Below are 14,851 nucleotides of genomic sequence, written 5' to 3' on the forward strand. Positions count from 1 at the left end.
TCTGTCTCCTGCCCTCGCTGTTTATAAAGCTTATCCCTATATGGCCCGCAGTTTTAGAGAGCAGCTGTTGGGAGGCAGATGCTGTAAACCGCGCAGTGAGCGTCTTTGTCAACACTGGCCCGTCAAAGCACACAGAGTGTCGTAATATAAACACTATTGTTCCCGTCTGCAGCCTCGTGTGAGGGCTGTAAGAGAAAACATGCCCTCCGGTCAGTTTTTCAGGAACTTGGCAATAAAAAAGCCGATGGTGTCCCTGTCGGCTCTGCAGGGGAGGGGAGCTGTCGTTTCTGTCTGGTCCCAGATCAGCTCAGGACTGAACCTCTGGAGGAGGCGCAGCTGCTCAGGTGACAGGCCGGCTCCCAGCATGCCTTCTGCGCCAATGTGAGGCTCCTGACAAAGACAAGAGCAACAGCATGTATTAGTTGAGGTTTTCTTTACATCCCTGGGTATATTTGTACGTTAGCGAACGGCGCCACAATACTTACCTGTGGTTGAAGCGTGAGGCAGGGAAACGTATCGAGGGCCCAGGCTACCTGCTCCTCGTTCTCCGCTAGAGTCACTGTGCAAGTGCTGTACACCAAGACCCCGCCTTTCTTTAACAACCGCACCGCCTGCAACCACACACAAAATCCATTGATTTATGTATTTGTTTCATAACACATAAAGACCTTTAATTATAGCTGCTATAATGGATGTTTTTTTAATCATAACACAGTGCCACAATGTGAAAGGAGTTGCTCGTTGAGATGAAACTACAGGGAAATATCACGTGAATCTGCAGCTCCTTTATAGTGAGTTTCTGCTCATTGTTTTGGCGCTCTAAAAACCATCCCATAGAAAAGCTAAGGGAAGCAGCTGTGCGAGGCGGGCTGCTTAATCATACGTTACATTTGCCAAACCAACCAGTTAGTTCTCATCTTCTCTCGAAAAACAGAAAATACTGTTCAAAAAACAATTTCTCATAAAGCATAAATCCCACCCGGCGCTCATTTGTCGTCAATTGTGTCCATCGAGGGGAAAAACACCCACTACAACTACAGCTCTCACTAAATGTAAAATACCAGCTGGATACTTCTCTGTCCTCCAGCTTCATGGGACAGTATTCAGCACATTAGCGACAGACAAAGGTAGCGTCAAGCTGGTGAGCATTACAGACACTTTAGCCCCTGCAGAGCCAGATAATCCCTCAGGAGTCGGTAGAGCCCAAAAACAGAGCTAATATTATAACTAAACTGTTGGATTACCCCACGTGAATACTAATGTCGCTCTTTAACTGCTGGATGTGTAATTAAATAACTGCTAAGCAGCAAGTTCACTATATAAGATGACATGTCAATGTTGTGTTCACACGCTGTTTCTGCTGCCCTCAAGTGGCCATAAACAAAAATCAGTTATTGCAGGTTTACTGTAACTTGTCCCATATGTCCCATATAAGTCTGTCAGTGTGTGTTGTATGCAAGCACTGACACAAATCTTTCCAAACAGGAGCCTCTCGCTTCAGCCTGCATGCTGAATAGCCTTGAGGTAATGCTGGTGGAGGCTGATGGAGCACTGTGTTTCACTGGGATAAATGATGTCCTCGGCACTGGACTCTAATCTCCCTGTAGTAATCCATCCACTGGCCATACTTAAAAGCAAAAAACAAATCCACCCTAAAACACAATCCTCATGCTTTTCTTTTAGTCTATTTTTTTGTACATTTGTAATAAAAAGCAACTAGGAACATGAGGATGTCCTTTAAAAACACTTTTTGGACAATGCAAAAGGTGTTTTATCCAAAAATGACTGACACACATCTTTCTTTCAGGGCTCAGAGTTGTTCCTGACACTTGTTTTTTAACACCCAATCATACAAAACACCTTGTGTGTTAATCAAAAATTATCAGGATTAAAGTGATGTTTCTTTTAGTCAAGAATAACTTCTGTAAATATCATTTTATGGTGGATTTTCCTTTTAAGATTTGACTTGTAGCTGCACACAGCAGTTCTTTAACTGTCCAATGCTGCCACCTACAGACTGGACTGAGTCTTTATCAAAGTCATGTGACAAACACTCTCAAACTGGTGGTTGCAAATGTCACAATCTATATCTGTGTGCGGGGAAAACCTACAGCATGAAATAACTTGCGCTGCAGAGGCTGGTAGGAGCAAATCTCCTTGAGGCTCCAGGTGCTGGCCATGTTGGGTCTCTGTCCGAGTCCGCTACAGGGAGCATCCAACAAAACCCTGTCGAAGCTCTCAGGAGGGAAGGGAGGCCCTGGAATATGAACAAAGGCAGAGGTGTTATCTTTCTGCTGAGTCCTGGGATTAATCACACATAAATATTCATATGTTCCCCTCTACCTTCAGTCACATGTGCCGGGTCGCTGCTCACAGCCTGAGTGCTGTTGAAGCAATACGCTCGGATGCTACGCAAATGCAACATTTGTGCATTTTGACGAATTCGATCGATCTTGTTTCGGATCCTGTCCAAGGCCACGACTTCACCCTGTGTGAGACAGAAATTCATTAAATTACACTCACGCCTGTGATTAGAGAAGCCATGGATGAACTTCATCCTCATTAATATCTACACTGAGTGACCAGAAAATTAGAAGCATCTGTAGGCTGTAATAAAATCTGTAATAAAGATCTAGTTGTGAGATTCTATTACCATGTACGACATCTTTTATTTTCCTGGTGACGTTTTACACAGCTTCTTTCACACATGTATAAATTAAATGGAGTTTCCCTTAAAGGCGAGGAACAGCAATGCTCTAAATTACACTGTATGTTCATTTCTGTCGACTAGATTCTCAGCATCTAGACTGAAAAATAATTTTAGAGGACAACCTTGAAACCCTGAATCTGAACAGCAATCACTGCAGCAGCTAACACCTGCAGCCGGCTTATTATGACAAGATTCATCAGTGGTACATAGTGGTACCTGATCCCCCATGACCGCTGCGATGTGGCAGGTCTTCCCTCCAGGGGCCGCACACATATCCAGGATACGCTCGCCAGGACGAGGCCCGAGCACATGTCCCGCGACCACAGAGGGGAGGTTCTGCAGACACGAGTTCATCAGTTCACTTTGGGGAGTGATGCGTGTAGATTACTTGAACATGTTTTTCCCTGATTGGTCCTAAAGCTGCGGCACAATTTAATAAAAGTCCAACATTAGCATTTGCCATCTAATCTATTCATCATTCTGACACTAATAGGCAGGAAAATGCATCTAATTGCTCTTAATATGGATTGTAATAGAAGAGATACCTGTAGGAACGCCAGGTTGGGAAGAACGCCATCAAAGGACGGACTCTGGTAAAGCGGCTCTATCATCCGAACGCCGATCCCTCTAAGATAACAGAAGAGAGCAACTGAATTATTCTGCTTTTTAAACTTGAAACCACAACCATCACCCTGACGCACATTTGTTTTGTTTTTAAACATGGAGTCACTATAATAAACTTTTTACATTTTAAACTTCTGTGCCGTGTGTGTGTACGCTGACTTTTTCTTTTTAGAAGGACTGTGATGGCACATAGTCGGATTCCAAGACGCAATTCTTGATTAGTTTTTTTTGTATCATGTTCTTACTCACTCACACTTTTCTTTGCACATTACACTGGAGCTCATAAATACTCATAACTTACTCATAAATTTATACTGAAAATCATAAATTTATAAATAAAAATAAAGGTCTATTTACTTGGCAGGCTCATCTGTGCAGAAGATGTTGGAGCGGCACATTTCAGCGACTCCATTTCCCACAAACACTCTCTTCCCCTGGAAGCTCGTGGCTCCTCGGGTGCACTTTCCCTCCAAGTCAGAGAAGACAGAGACTACATCTCCAGCCTTCATGTCTGACCAGCAAAAACATCACGGGCAGATTTCATGTTAGACAAACGCACTGTGAGGTGCAATCAACACAAGAAAAAGTGCTGTGTTGTTGACTGATAAACTCAAGATAATGACACAGCTTTTTGTGATCTACTTTATGTCTTTCACTCTTACACTTTGGGCTGGCGACGATCCCCGGGGCGAAGACATGAGCACCTCTCAGTACAGCGTTGCCACACTGAGCACCGACAACCACCTCCGAGCTGAGCTGCTTCACAGGTCTGACAATACGAGAGAAAGGGGAAATATATATTATGAATATATTATATATTTTGAATCTTATCCATCCCCATCCCAGTACCATCAGGGAGGCAAATTAATTCTGAGTTTACTTTCAGTACCTTACATTTTTGCACAGTGTGTTCAAAAATAAATATTAAATTAAAAATAACTTGAACTTGAAGGCACGCCTAAAAAAGGTGAACAAAGTAGTTCAAAATCATTTCTGCCCTTTAAATATCACAGCATTTTTTCTGCAGCCGCTCCATGAAATTCCACGTGGGTTTGGCCGTAGGAAACATCAGCCCAGCGGTTGGACACACACTGTAATTTAAGGCTAAGTGTGTACTCCAGATTCAGCAGATTCAGATTTGTGTGACGTTGCTCCGGCATTCCTCACATACCTCGGGCCGTCGACAGGAAGGAGCAGCACATCTGGGATTCGAGGGTGAGGAAGAATCTGAAGGGAGACCTCCTCTGCTGATGAGCCGCACATCTGCTGCTTCGACAACGACAACAACGTACTGAATGATTATGACTCCGCCGACCACAGGTGGCAATGTGGGGCACCAACACACAGCGACAGTGTGTCTAAATATATGAATTTCCTTGCTCCCACCTTTTTCAGCTCTTCTCCTAACTTGAGTCTGATCTCCTCCAGGGAGGCGAGATGAGTGCTGGCCCGAACACAAGTATATGAAGGCGGGTGTGAGAGACATGTGAGCAGCTTGTGGAAACGGCTTTCTGCCTCCTGATGACCCACTGCATCTAACACCTGAACGCAACAAAAACACCAGCAGCAAAGACATTTAGAAGGTATTGTCCCTGTTTTAACGGCCTGAGGTGGAATTTACTTTCTAAAGTTACACATAAACATGAGTTTATAGGGCTCATTTCTAAAATGTGAAATTGTATTAACATTTTTGGTGGAAAGCCATGGTTTGTGTTCATGATATCAATGTTTCTAAAATCTTAGAAGACATTTAATTATATGAGGTGTATTTTATTTACGATTCTCCAGAAGAGCAATGACTTCAAAAGGGACACGCAGAAATTCTTACCTCCTTGTTTAGGAAGACACCCTTAAGATGTTCAGTCACTTCAGGCTTCAGAGAAATTCTTGGAAAAATGGACATGTCCTCTGCTCTCAACAAAATGTTTCAATCTGTAAAAAGAAAAACCTCCAGTCAATAACAGGAAAGCAAATAAATCTTGACTCCTAAACAACATACTTTACCCACAGAAGTCATTTTTAACTCAAGCTGAAAAGTTTTTGAAGTCATGTAGTCATAATTATTGTAAATTAATAATTGTTTAGCATTATTTGTGTGTTTGACTTGTTGGGTTTTGTGTATTTTAAAGGCCCATCTAGGGACAGGAATTGCCATTTGTCTATTTGTAAAAACAGTGAATTAACATTTAACACACAACATAGTGCAACCTCCAGTTAATATCTATTTCAGCACTCCTTGCACTCTTCCATACCTGTGCTACTTGTGTCCTTGTTTACAGCTCTACAAACATACACAAATAAACATTCATTAAATTAATAATAATAGTGTAATAAAGTAAGTTAACAGCTGCTGTGAAAAACAACAAATGCAGTGAGAGCACAGAATAAAATAATATAAGGAAAGAAATTTAGATAAAGCGCTAACTTGTATTATGGTGTCCATAGTTAATCCTCTTTATGTCTGCCTAGCACTAGCTGTATGTGAATTAAATATAATAAATGTGAGGTATTTAAAAACCAGTCTGTATTTGTTGTAATGACCGAAGAAAGTTCCTTTTCCCGACATTAAATAAAAGGCTTTCTTATAATAGACCGTATGATAATTTATGTCTAAACAGATCGGTTGTATCACTCCAACCATCGGCCCCATTCAACACATCTGCTTCTTACATTTATATTTAATAAATGCACCGTTTAAATTACCGCCCATTCTAAGTTTAATGACCGAACTGAGTCTGTTAATAGACTTCTGGTACTCACGTTTAGTTGCTCATGGCCAGTGCTGCTACTTCCGCGTACGTCACCACGTTTTGGTCACAAGACATGAGTTGGATTACACGTGCATGTACGATATTTTGATTCGTTTTCATTGTTGGCTTTAGTGTCACATCGAACATGTTCTACACAGAAATATGTGTGTGTGTGTGTATATATATATATATATATATATATTTTTTTTTTATATATATATATGTGTGTGTGTGTGTATATATATATGCATGTCTCTCTCTCTCTCTCTCTCTCTCTCTCTCTCTCTATAGGCGTATATAACCCTAACCCTATATATACAGTATACAGTATATTTCCATTGTTGCAGAGACTTTCTAATTAGTCTCAAAGACTAAACCTGTCTGACTGCAAATGTAATGTGTAATTAGGTGACAACTGCTGTGACTGTTAAATCATTATGAACGCATCAGGAGACTGTGTCATTTGTGATAGAAGGAATTCAAGATCACAGCTACACAGCAGCATTTATTGTATTGCCATGAGTTTTGTCAAAATAAGGTTTACAATGTAATTCAGAGTGACTCTATTATATCAGAAAAAATACTGGTGAAATAATTATTGAAAATATCAAATTAAAGTAACCTAGTCCCACATTAATTAAAAAAAAATAAAATAAATAAAATTAGAAAAAAATTAAATTCACTACATGTCTCTCTGTCTCTGTCAGAAGTGTCCGGGCAAACCCAGTCTGAAGTGAGTACCATGACAACCTCCCTGCCCCTCCACCCCCAGCATCGCCCTCTCCATTTATCATCCAGGCGATGAGGAGCGCCCCAACCCGACCTGCACAGAGGAGGTTGTCACCATGTGCTTCTTCTGTGCTGGTGGGTTTGGGAGGTTCCTGACACGCGCACACAGGAAGCTTTCACCACCTCTTTGCTCTGAAATCAAGACAGTTGAGAAAGAGATGCACAGTTCAGTCTGAATGAGAAAGATTAAAAGTATTTCACTTTGTTAACTTCCATACAGTATGTTACTGTAGATGTTACTGTCGATGTATGTGTACTGTTTATGTCCTGAATACAAAAATACTCATTGTGTAATGTACATTAAGTATTACATATAAGACAGTCTTCTTTTAAATGTTAATATTATAAACAATATTATGATCTTTAATGTAGAATTCAGAAATTTGACACAGTTTGACATCTTACATATTTGTGCAATAAATACTGTAAACATTATAATTCAAATTGTTTTGATTTTCATTTTGACTAGAAGGCATTACTGTAATTTTGCACTGCTGGATATTTTAGTAAATATACAGTATACATGCTACTGAAAATAATGAGGATATTAACTTTGTCCATATCACTCACACATATTGTGAAGTTGTTAATAGGAACTATTTTATTTACTCTTTTGCCTGCACTTTCTTTGTTTGACTTTGTTTGATGATGAATTCAATAAAATAATCACATTTGAAACGATACTGTGTTCTGTGAGATCACCTAACCTTAGTGACTTTGGGTTAATATAAAGCTTTTTAAATACTGAATCACTATGCTCTTTCCCATTGGTGTGATTCTTCTTCATGTTCACTGTAATCACATATATTCATCATAAAAAGTTTGATAGTTATTAGATTAGCTGATCTGTGTGTTGGTGAGTTTGAAAGACAATGAAATGACTGCACCAGGGAACTTTTTATGGAAATGTTTCAGCTGTAGGCCGATCATAGGTTCTTTGTTTGTGAAATATAGAAACTATTTAACTGTGCTTCATGAATATACAAATATTTTTTTGGATGTCTAGATGAGTTTCAGTTTAAATGATTATTATAACCTCCTTGAACTCATTTAAGATTTATATGAATAATATTCCATATAGCGTATATCACAGGATATATGGTTAAATAATAGGCTATCTTATAATAGACCTTATTATTGTCAACATAAGGGAAATATTTCCCTTATAGTTCCCTATTTTTCTCTTGCATGCTACAATGAATTAAAGCACATGTAACTTTGGATACAATACATGATGGGTAATCCTAATCATGACTAAAAGTTACTTTGAGCTTCTTTATGCACAATTTGTAAGTTTTAATTTTTTACAAAACCCCCTTTTTCTTTTTTTGACTCATAAGTTAAAATTTAAGACCATTCTTAAGGTAGTTTCTCTGAAGTTTTGTACCAGGCTCAATAGGCTACAGTATGTATCCTAAGACCCACAGTAGCTCCCGACTGGCTGAGTCAGGGAAAATACAACATTTAGAGTTTTTAAAAACAATATTTTAACTGTGCAAGAATTAATATGAATCCAGTGAGCTCGCCAATAAATGTGATAACACCGGAGATGGTAGTTTACACAACTCTGCACTATTTCAGGGGTAAAAAAAAAAAAAGCCAACGAAAACGCCACGACGTCATTACGTAACCGGAAAAGGAGTGAATGGTCTGGGGTGCGTTTTTCACCGTACCACCGCCAGCAGCTAACGGGCAGCAGAAGCCGTGCAAGCAGAGTCAACGCGGAGCTGCTCTGAATACCCCGTGTTTGTACAATTTGAGGAGAATTTGGCGACACGTTAAACCTTAGATAGTAATTCACCACCTCTATGCGACCGCACACCGTTTTATCCTCGCTTTAATTAGGATTTTGATGCTGCCGGGGCGCATGGAGCCCGTGTTGAAAAGGTCGGTGAGGTGTTTTGCGGACAAGAGATCATCCAGCTAATGTTAGTTAGCCTCAGTCAGCCACGGATCGTACGGTGTGGACTTGAGAGTGGAGAGACTCGGTGCTGCTGCCCACTCTGCTAACGGACGGACGGACGGACGGACGGACAGACAGACAGACACTGGTATTAACCTAAACAATGGGCCTCATATTCGCGAAACTGTGGAGCTTCTTCTGTAACCAAGGTGGGTGTCGGTGAAATTGTCACGGCTCACTAACCTCCCGCTAGCTGCTCAACCGGGGATAATGTGAACTGTTTAACCCATTAGGTTAAAGTGAGCCACAAAAGCCATAATAACAGATTGAGAAGAATTATGTGACTTCAGGACTCTGGCTGCACTGCCTTTTCTTTGTTTAACTTGAAAGTCAAAACAACCAATTAAACTGCAGCTTCTCAATACAACCAACCACTCCAATAGTTAATCTCTTTATCAGTTTCACAACTAACATGATTATCTTAAGTCACTGTAAGCATGCAGGAGCGTATTCATCGACTTGTCAATCAGCTTTAAATTACTTTCCAGGACATATCACATTACATAACTTTCCCCGTCTTTCTGGAAAACTTGTTCAATGTAAATAGTCTAATTTCTCTGTTGGCAAATTGCTTCACTTTCAAATAACAACGGTACAATTGTTGCTCAGTATAACAATTATTAAGCCAAATTATTTTTTATACAAGCACCCACTGAGCTGACTTGGAGTCAAAAAGTAAAGAATACAGGAATCAAAAGTGTTGTCAGGATTAGTGGGGCTGATTTGGAATGATTGTTTGTACACATTTTGCTTAGAGTTAGGTATAATGGTTGAAATCTGTGTCTGTGTTTGGGTCTATGATTGAATTTACTATTTTATGCCTTACTATTTGATTACTTTTTTTTATTCCTTACTATGCTATGACTTTTTATGCCTAACTATACTATGATGTTTTTATGAATTACTATACTAATACTTTTTATGCCTCACCATACTATGACATTTTTAATGACTTACTAGACTAGGACTTTTTATGCCTAACTATACTATGATGTTTTTATGACTTACTATACTATGACTTTTTATGCCTTACTATACTATGACTTTTTATGCCTAACTATACTATGACTTTTTATGCCTTACCATACTATGACTTTTTATGCCTTACCATACTATGACATTTTTAATGACTTACTAGACTAGGACTTTTTATGCCTAACTATACTATGATGTTTTTATGAATTACTATACTATGACTTTTTATGCCTTACCATACTATGACATTTTTAATGACTTACTAGACTAGGACTTTTTATGCCTAACTATACTATGATGTTTTTATGACTTACTATACTATGACTTTTTATGCCTTACTATACTATGACTTTTTATGCCTAACTATACTATGATGTTTTTATGAATTACTATACTATTACTTTTTATGCCTAACTATACTATGATGTTTTTATGAATTACTATACTATTACTTTTTATGCCTTACCATACTATGACATTTTTAATGACTTACTATACTATGACTTTTTATGCCTTACCATACTATGACATTTTTAATGACTTACTAGACTAGGACTTTTTATGCCTAACTATACTATGATGTTTTTATGCCTTACTATACTATTACTTTTTATGCCTTACTATGACATTTTTAATGACTTACTATACTATGATGTTTTTATGACTTACTATACTATTACTTTATATGCCTTACTATAGTATGACATTTTTAATTATTTACTATACTATGTTTTTATGGCTTACTATACTATTACTTTTGATGCCTTACCATAATATGACATTTTTAATGACTTACTATACTATGATGTTTTTATGACTTACTATACTATGACTTTTTATGCCTTACTATACTATGACGTTTTTATGCCTAACTATACTAAGATTTTTTTTGACTTTACTATACTGAGTTTTTTATGCCTCGATATACTGTAACTTTTTATGCCTTACTATGCTATGTTTTTCACTTACTGCACTGTGACTTCTTAATGCCTTACTAAACTATGACTTTTTAGCATCATAATGATGCCAATGGCAACGTGTCAATTTAGTTGTGCTGTCAGGATCATCACAGGGTAGCTCCTCTTTAAGGAAGCAATAGACATTCGGCATCCTCCAAAAAGCCAGTGTGGTTCACAAAGACAGTCGAAACTGCAAACCCTCTGACCAGACTTCCTTCCTCCCCAACAGCCAGAGGCCTCAGATGGCCGGAAAAGTCAAAACACTGAAGTGGGATATTTTAACATGTATGTGTCACCTGTGATTCTGCGGTTAGTTGGTGGTGTTTGCCTGCTCGACAGTCGTCAAAGCCCTGCCTGCTGGTTTTATGAATAGTTAGGATTTACTGCAGTCTCAGTGATGCTTGGAAAAATGTGGTCAGGAAGTTTTAGGAAGGAAGGAAGGAAGTTCAACCTTTATGATTTTGGGCAGCACTCAATGACATGAACGCATTGTATAGACTGAAAACAGATGTACTTATGATATACTCTGTGCCACGTATTGTTTATACAGTGACTAACAGTGAAGAGATTCATTTACATACGTTTTCTTGATAATGATGTCCTATTGAGGACTTTGTTTTTCTATAGATCACTGAAATCGCTCAGTTAATTTACTCTCTATTTTGCAGAGCACAAGGTGATAATTGTTGGACTAGACAACGCAGGGAAAACCACTATACTCTACCAATTGTAAGTAGTTTTATTGTTAAATTCCCTCCTTGTTTGCTGTGTCTAAACTTGCAAAAACTCACTTTATAATTCTGTTTTACAAAGTCTGATGAACGAGGTGGTCCATACGTCTCCCACCATCGGAAGCAATGTGGAAGAAATAGTGGTGAAGAACACACATTTCCTGATGTGGGATATTGGAGGACAGGAGTCGCTCAGGTCCTCCTGGAACACCTACTATTCCAATACAGAGGTGAGAAATACAAGCTTTACTTTTCCTAGTAGTGTTTTTTTCTCCGTTCTGTTCCTGAGCGTGGCAGCTGGTGTGTTTGTTCTGAGCACAGGCAGCAGAAGGGGCCGCCCAAGTCATAGGTCACCCTTTCACAAAGCCGCCTGTCTGAAAAGCAAAGCTGGGGTCAGCCTCTGCCATGTTTTTGGAGAAGGGAGCAGGAGAGGAAGAATAAGACAGTCACGGCACAGGCAGATGTGTGGCGGATTTTATAGAACGCTCTTTACAGAAGCATGTGAATTTATCTTTCCTGATACAACATCTGCCCCAAACTTTTTTATTCTAGTTTCAGTGGTAGCGATACTTTGTCGTTTTTATGACTTACTATAGTATGACGTTTTTTATGCCTTACTATACTATGGCGTTTTTTATGATGATTTTATGCCTTACTATATTATGAAGTTTTTTATGCCTCACTGTACTATGACATTTTTTTCTGCCTTATGATGTTTTTATGCCTTACTATACTATGACGTTTTTATGACATTTTTATACCTTACTATACTATGATGTTCTTATGCCGTTTTTTACGCCTTATTATACTATGATGTTTTTATGCCATACTATACTATGACGTTTTTATGCCTTACTATACTATGATGTTCTCTATGCCGTACTATACTATGACGTTTTTTATGCCTTACTATACTATAACCATTCTTATGCCTTACTATATATAGTATGACATTTTTATGCCTTACTATACCATGACCTTTTTATGACGTTTTTTTACGCCTTACTGTACTATGACGTTCTTTATGCCTTACTATACTATGTCGTTTTTATGCCTTACTATACCATGTCGTTTTTATGACATGTTTATGCCTTACTATACTATGGCGTTTTTATGCCTTAATATATTATTACATTTTAATGACGTTTTTTATGCCTTACTATACTATGCTTTTTATGACATTTTTATGCCATACTATACTATGACGTTTTTATGACATTTTTATGCCTTATTATACTATGACGTTTTTTATGCCTTACTATACTATGACGTTTTTATTACTTTTTTTATGCCTTACTATACTACGACTTTTTTATGCCTTACTATACTATGTTTTTTATGAAGTTTTTTTTGCCTTACTATACTATGACATTTTTATGCCATACTATACTATGACTTTTTTATGACATTTTTATGCCTTGCTATACTATGACGTTTTTTATGAAGTCTTTTATGCCTTACTATACTATGATGTTTTTATGACATTTTTATGCCTTACTGTACTATGACGTTATTATGCCTTACTATACTATGACGTTTTTATGACATTTTTATGCCTTACTATACTATGTTTTTTATGAAGTTTTTTTTGCCTTACTATACTATGACATTTTTATGACATTTTTATGCCTTACTATACTATGACGTTTTTATGACATTTTTATGCCTCTCTATACTATGACGTTTTTATGCCTTACTATACTATATTTTTATGCCTTACTATACTATGAAGTTTTTTATGCCTTACTATACTATGAAGTTTTTTATGCCTTACTATACTATGGCGTTTTCATGACATTTTTATGCCTTACTATACTATGATGTTTTTATGACATTTTTATGCGTTACTATACTATGACGTTTTTATGCCTTACTATACTATGACGTTTTTATTACTTTTTTTATGCCTTACTATACTATGACGTTTTTATGCCTTACTATACTATGACGTTTTTATTACTTTTTTTATGCCTTACTATACTATGACGTTTTTATGCCTTACTATACTATGACGTTTTTATTACTTTTTTTATGCCTTACTATACTATGACGTTTTTATGCCTTACTATACTATATTTTTATGCCTTACTATACTATGACGTTTTTATGCCTTACTATACTATGACGTTTTTTATGACATTTTTATGCCATACTATACTATGACATTTTTATGCCATACTATACTATGACGTTTTTATGCCTTACTATACTATGATGTTTTTTATGAAGTTTTTTATGCCTTACTATACTATGTCGTTTTTATGACATTTTTATGCCATACTATACTATGACATTTTTATGCCATACTATACTATGACGTTTTTATGCCTTACTATACTATGATGTTTTTTATGAAGTTTTTTATGCCTTACTATACTATGTCGTTTTTATGACATTTTTATGCCATACTATACTATGACATTTTTATGCCATACTATACTATGACGTTTTTATGCCTTACTTTACTATAATGTTTTTTATTACCTTTTTTTTATGCCTTACTATACTATGGCGTTTTTATGACATTTTTATGCCTTCCTATACTATGACGTTTTTTATGAAGTCTTTTATGCCTTACTATACTATGATGTTTTTATGATATTTTTATGCTTTACTATACTATGACGTTTTCATGCCTTACTATACTATGACGTTTTTATGACATTTTTATGCCTCTCTATACTATGACGTTTTTATGCCTTACTATACTATATTTTTATGCCTTACTATACTATGAAGTTTTTTATGCCTTACTATACTATGGCGTTTTCATGACATTTTTATGCCTTACTATACTATGATGTTTTTTATGAAGTCTTTTATGCCTTACTATACTATGATGTTTTTATGCCATACTATACTATGACGTTTTTATGACATTTTTATGCCTCTCTATACTATGACGTTTTTTATGAAGTCTTTTATGCCTTACTATACTATGATGTTTTTATGACATTTTTATGCCTCACTATACTATGACGTTTTCATGCCTTACTATACTATGACGTTTTTATGCCTTACTATACTATGACGTTTTTTATGACATTTTTATGCCTTTCTATACTATATTTTTATGCCTTACTATACTATGTCGTTTTTATGACATTTTTATGCCATACTATACTATGACATTTTTATGCCATACTATACTATGACGTTTTTATGCCTTACTATACTATGATGTTTTTTATGAAGTTTTTTATGCCTTACTATACTATGACCTTTCTTATGCTTCACTATAATATGACGTTTTTATGACATTTTTATGCCTTTCTAAACTATGACATTTTTTATTACGTTTTTTTATGCCTTACTATACTATGACGTTTTTTATTACGTTTTTTTATGCC

General features: G+C 36.9%; 2 protein-coding genes across 4 annotated transcripts in view; one reads left to right on the top strand and one right to left on the bottom strand.

Moving 5' to 3' along the window:
• Window positions 1–75: 75 nt before the first annotated feature.
• Window positions 76–6,134, bottom strand: nsun6 (NOP2/Sun RNA methyltransferase 6). Of its 3 annotated transcripts, none has more exons than XM_023420022.2 (12): window positions 6,095–6,134; window positions 5,163–5,266; window positions 4,721–4,876; window positions 4,506–4,597; window positions 3,997–4,103; window positions 3,692–3,845; window positions 3,256–3,337; window positions 2,927–3,046; window positions 2,344–2,488; window positions 2,112–2,257; window positions 486–611; window positions 76–390 (listed from the first exon to the last, which is right to left on the bottom strand). In XM_023420022.2, exons 2-12 carry the CDS (start codon window positions 5,235–5,237, stop codon window positions 211–213), a joined length of 1,383 nt encoding a protein of 460 aa, XP_023275790.1. In that variant the 5' UTR covers window positions 5,238–5,266; window positions 6,095–6,134; the 3' UTR covers window positions 76–210. The 3 variants fall into 3 exon arrangements, with proteins under 3 accessions (XP_023275790.1, XP_023275789.1, XP_087033757.1); XM_023420021.2 differs by having other exon boundaries at window positions 4,506–4,600; XM_087177631.1 differs by having other exon boundaries at window positions 4,506–4,603.
• Window positions 6,135–8,541: 2,407 nt separating this feature from the next.
• arl8 (ADP-ribosylation factor-like 8) overlaps window positions 8,542–14,851 on the top strand; it is a 12,759-nt gene continuing 6,449 nt past the window's right edge. Inside the window, exons 1-3 of the mRNA XM_023420024.2 lie at window positions 8,542–8,985; window positions 11,439–11,499; window positions 11,584–11,731. Of these exons, the coding sequence (XP_023275792.1) occupies window positions 8,940–8,985; window positions 11,439–11,499; window positions 11,584–11,731 (255 nt within the window). The 5' untranslated portion in view covers window positions 8,542–8,939. The remainder of the gene's footprint in view (window positions 8,986–11,438; window positions 11,500–11,583; window positions 11,732–14,851) is intronic.

Source organism: Seriola lalandi, unplaced genomic scaffold (assembly GCF_002814215.2).
Source record: "Seriola lalandi dorsalis isolate HSWRI2012SDOR001 ecotype SW California unplaced genomic scaffold, Sedor1 jcf7180002054616, whole genome shotgun sequence".
Taxonomy (NCBI): domain Eukaryota; kingdom Metazoa; phylum Chordata; class Actinopteri; order Carangiformes; family Carangidae; genus Seriola; species Seriola lalandi.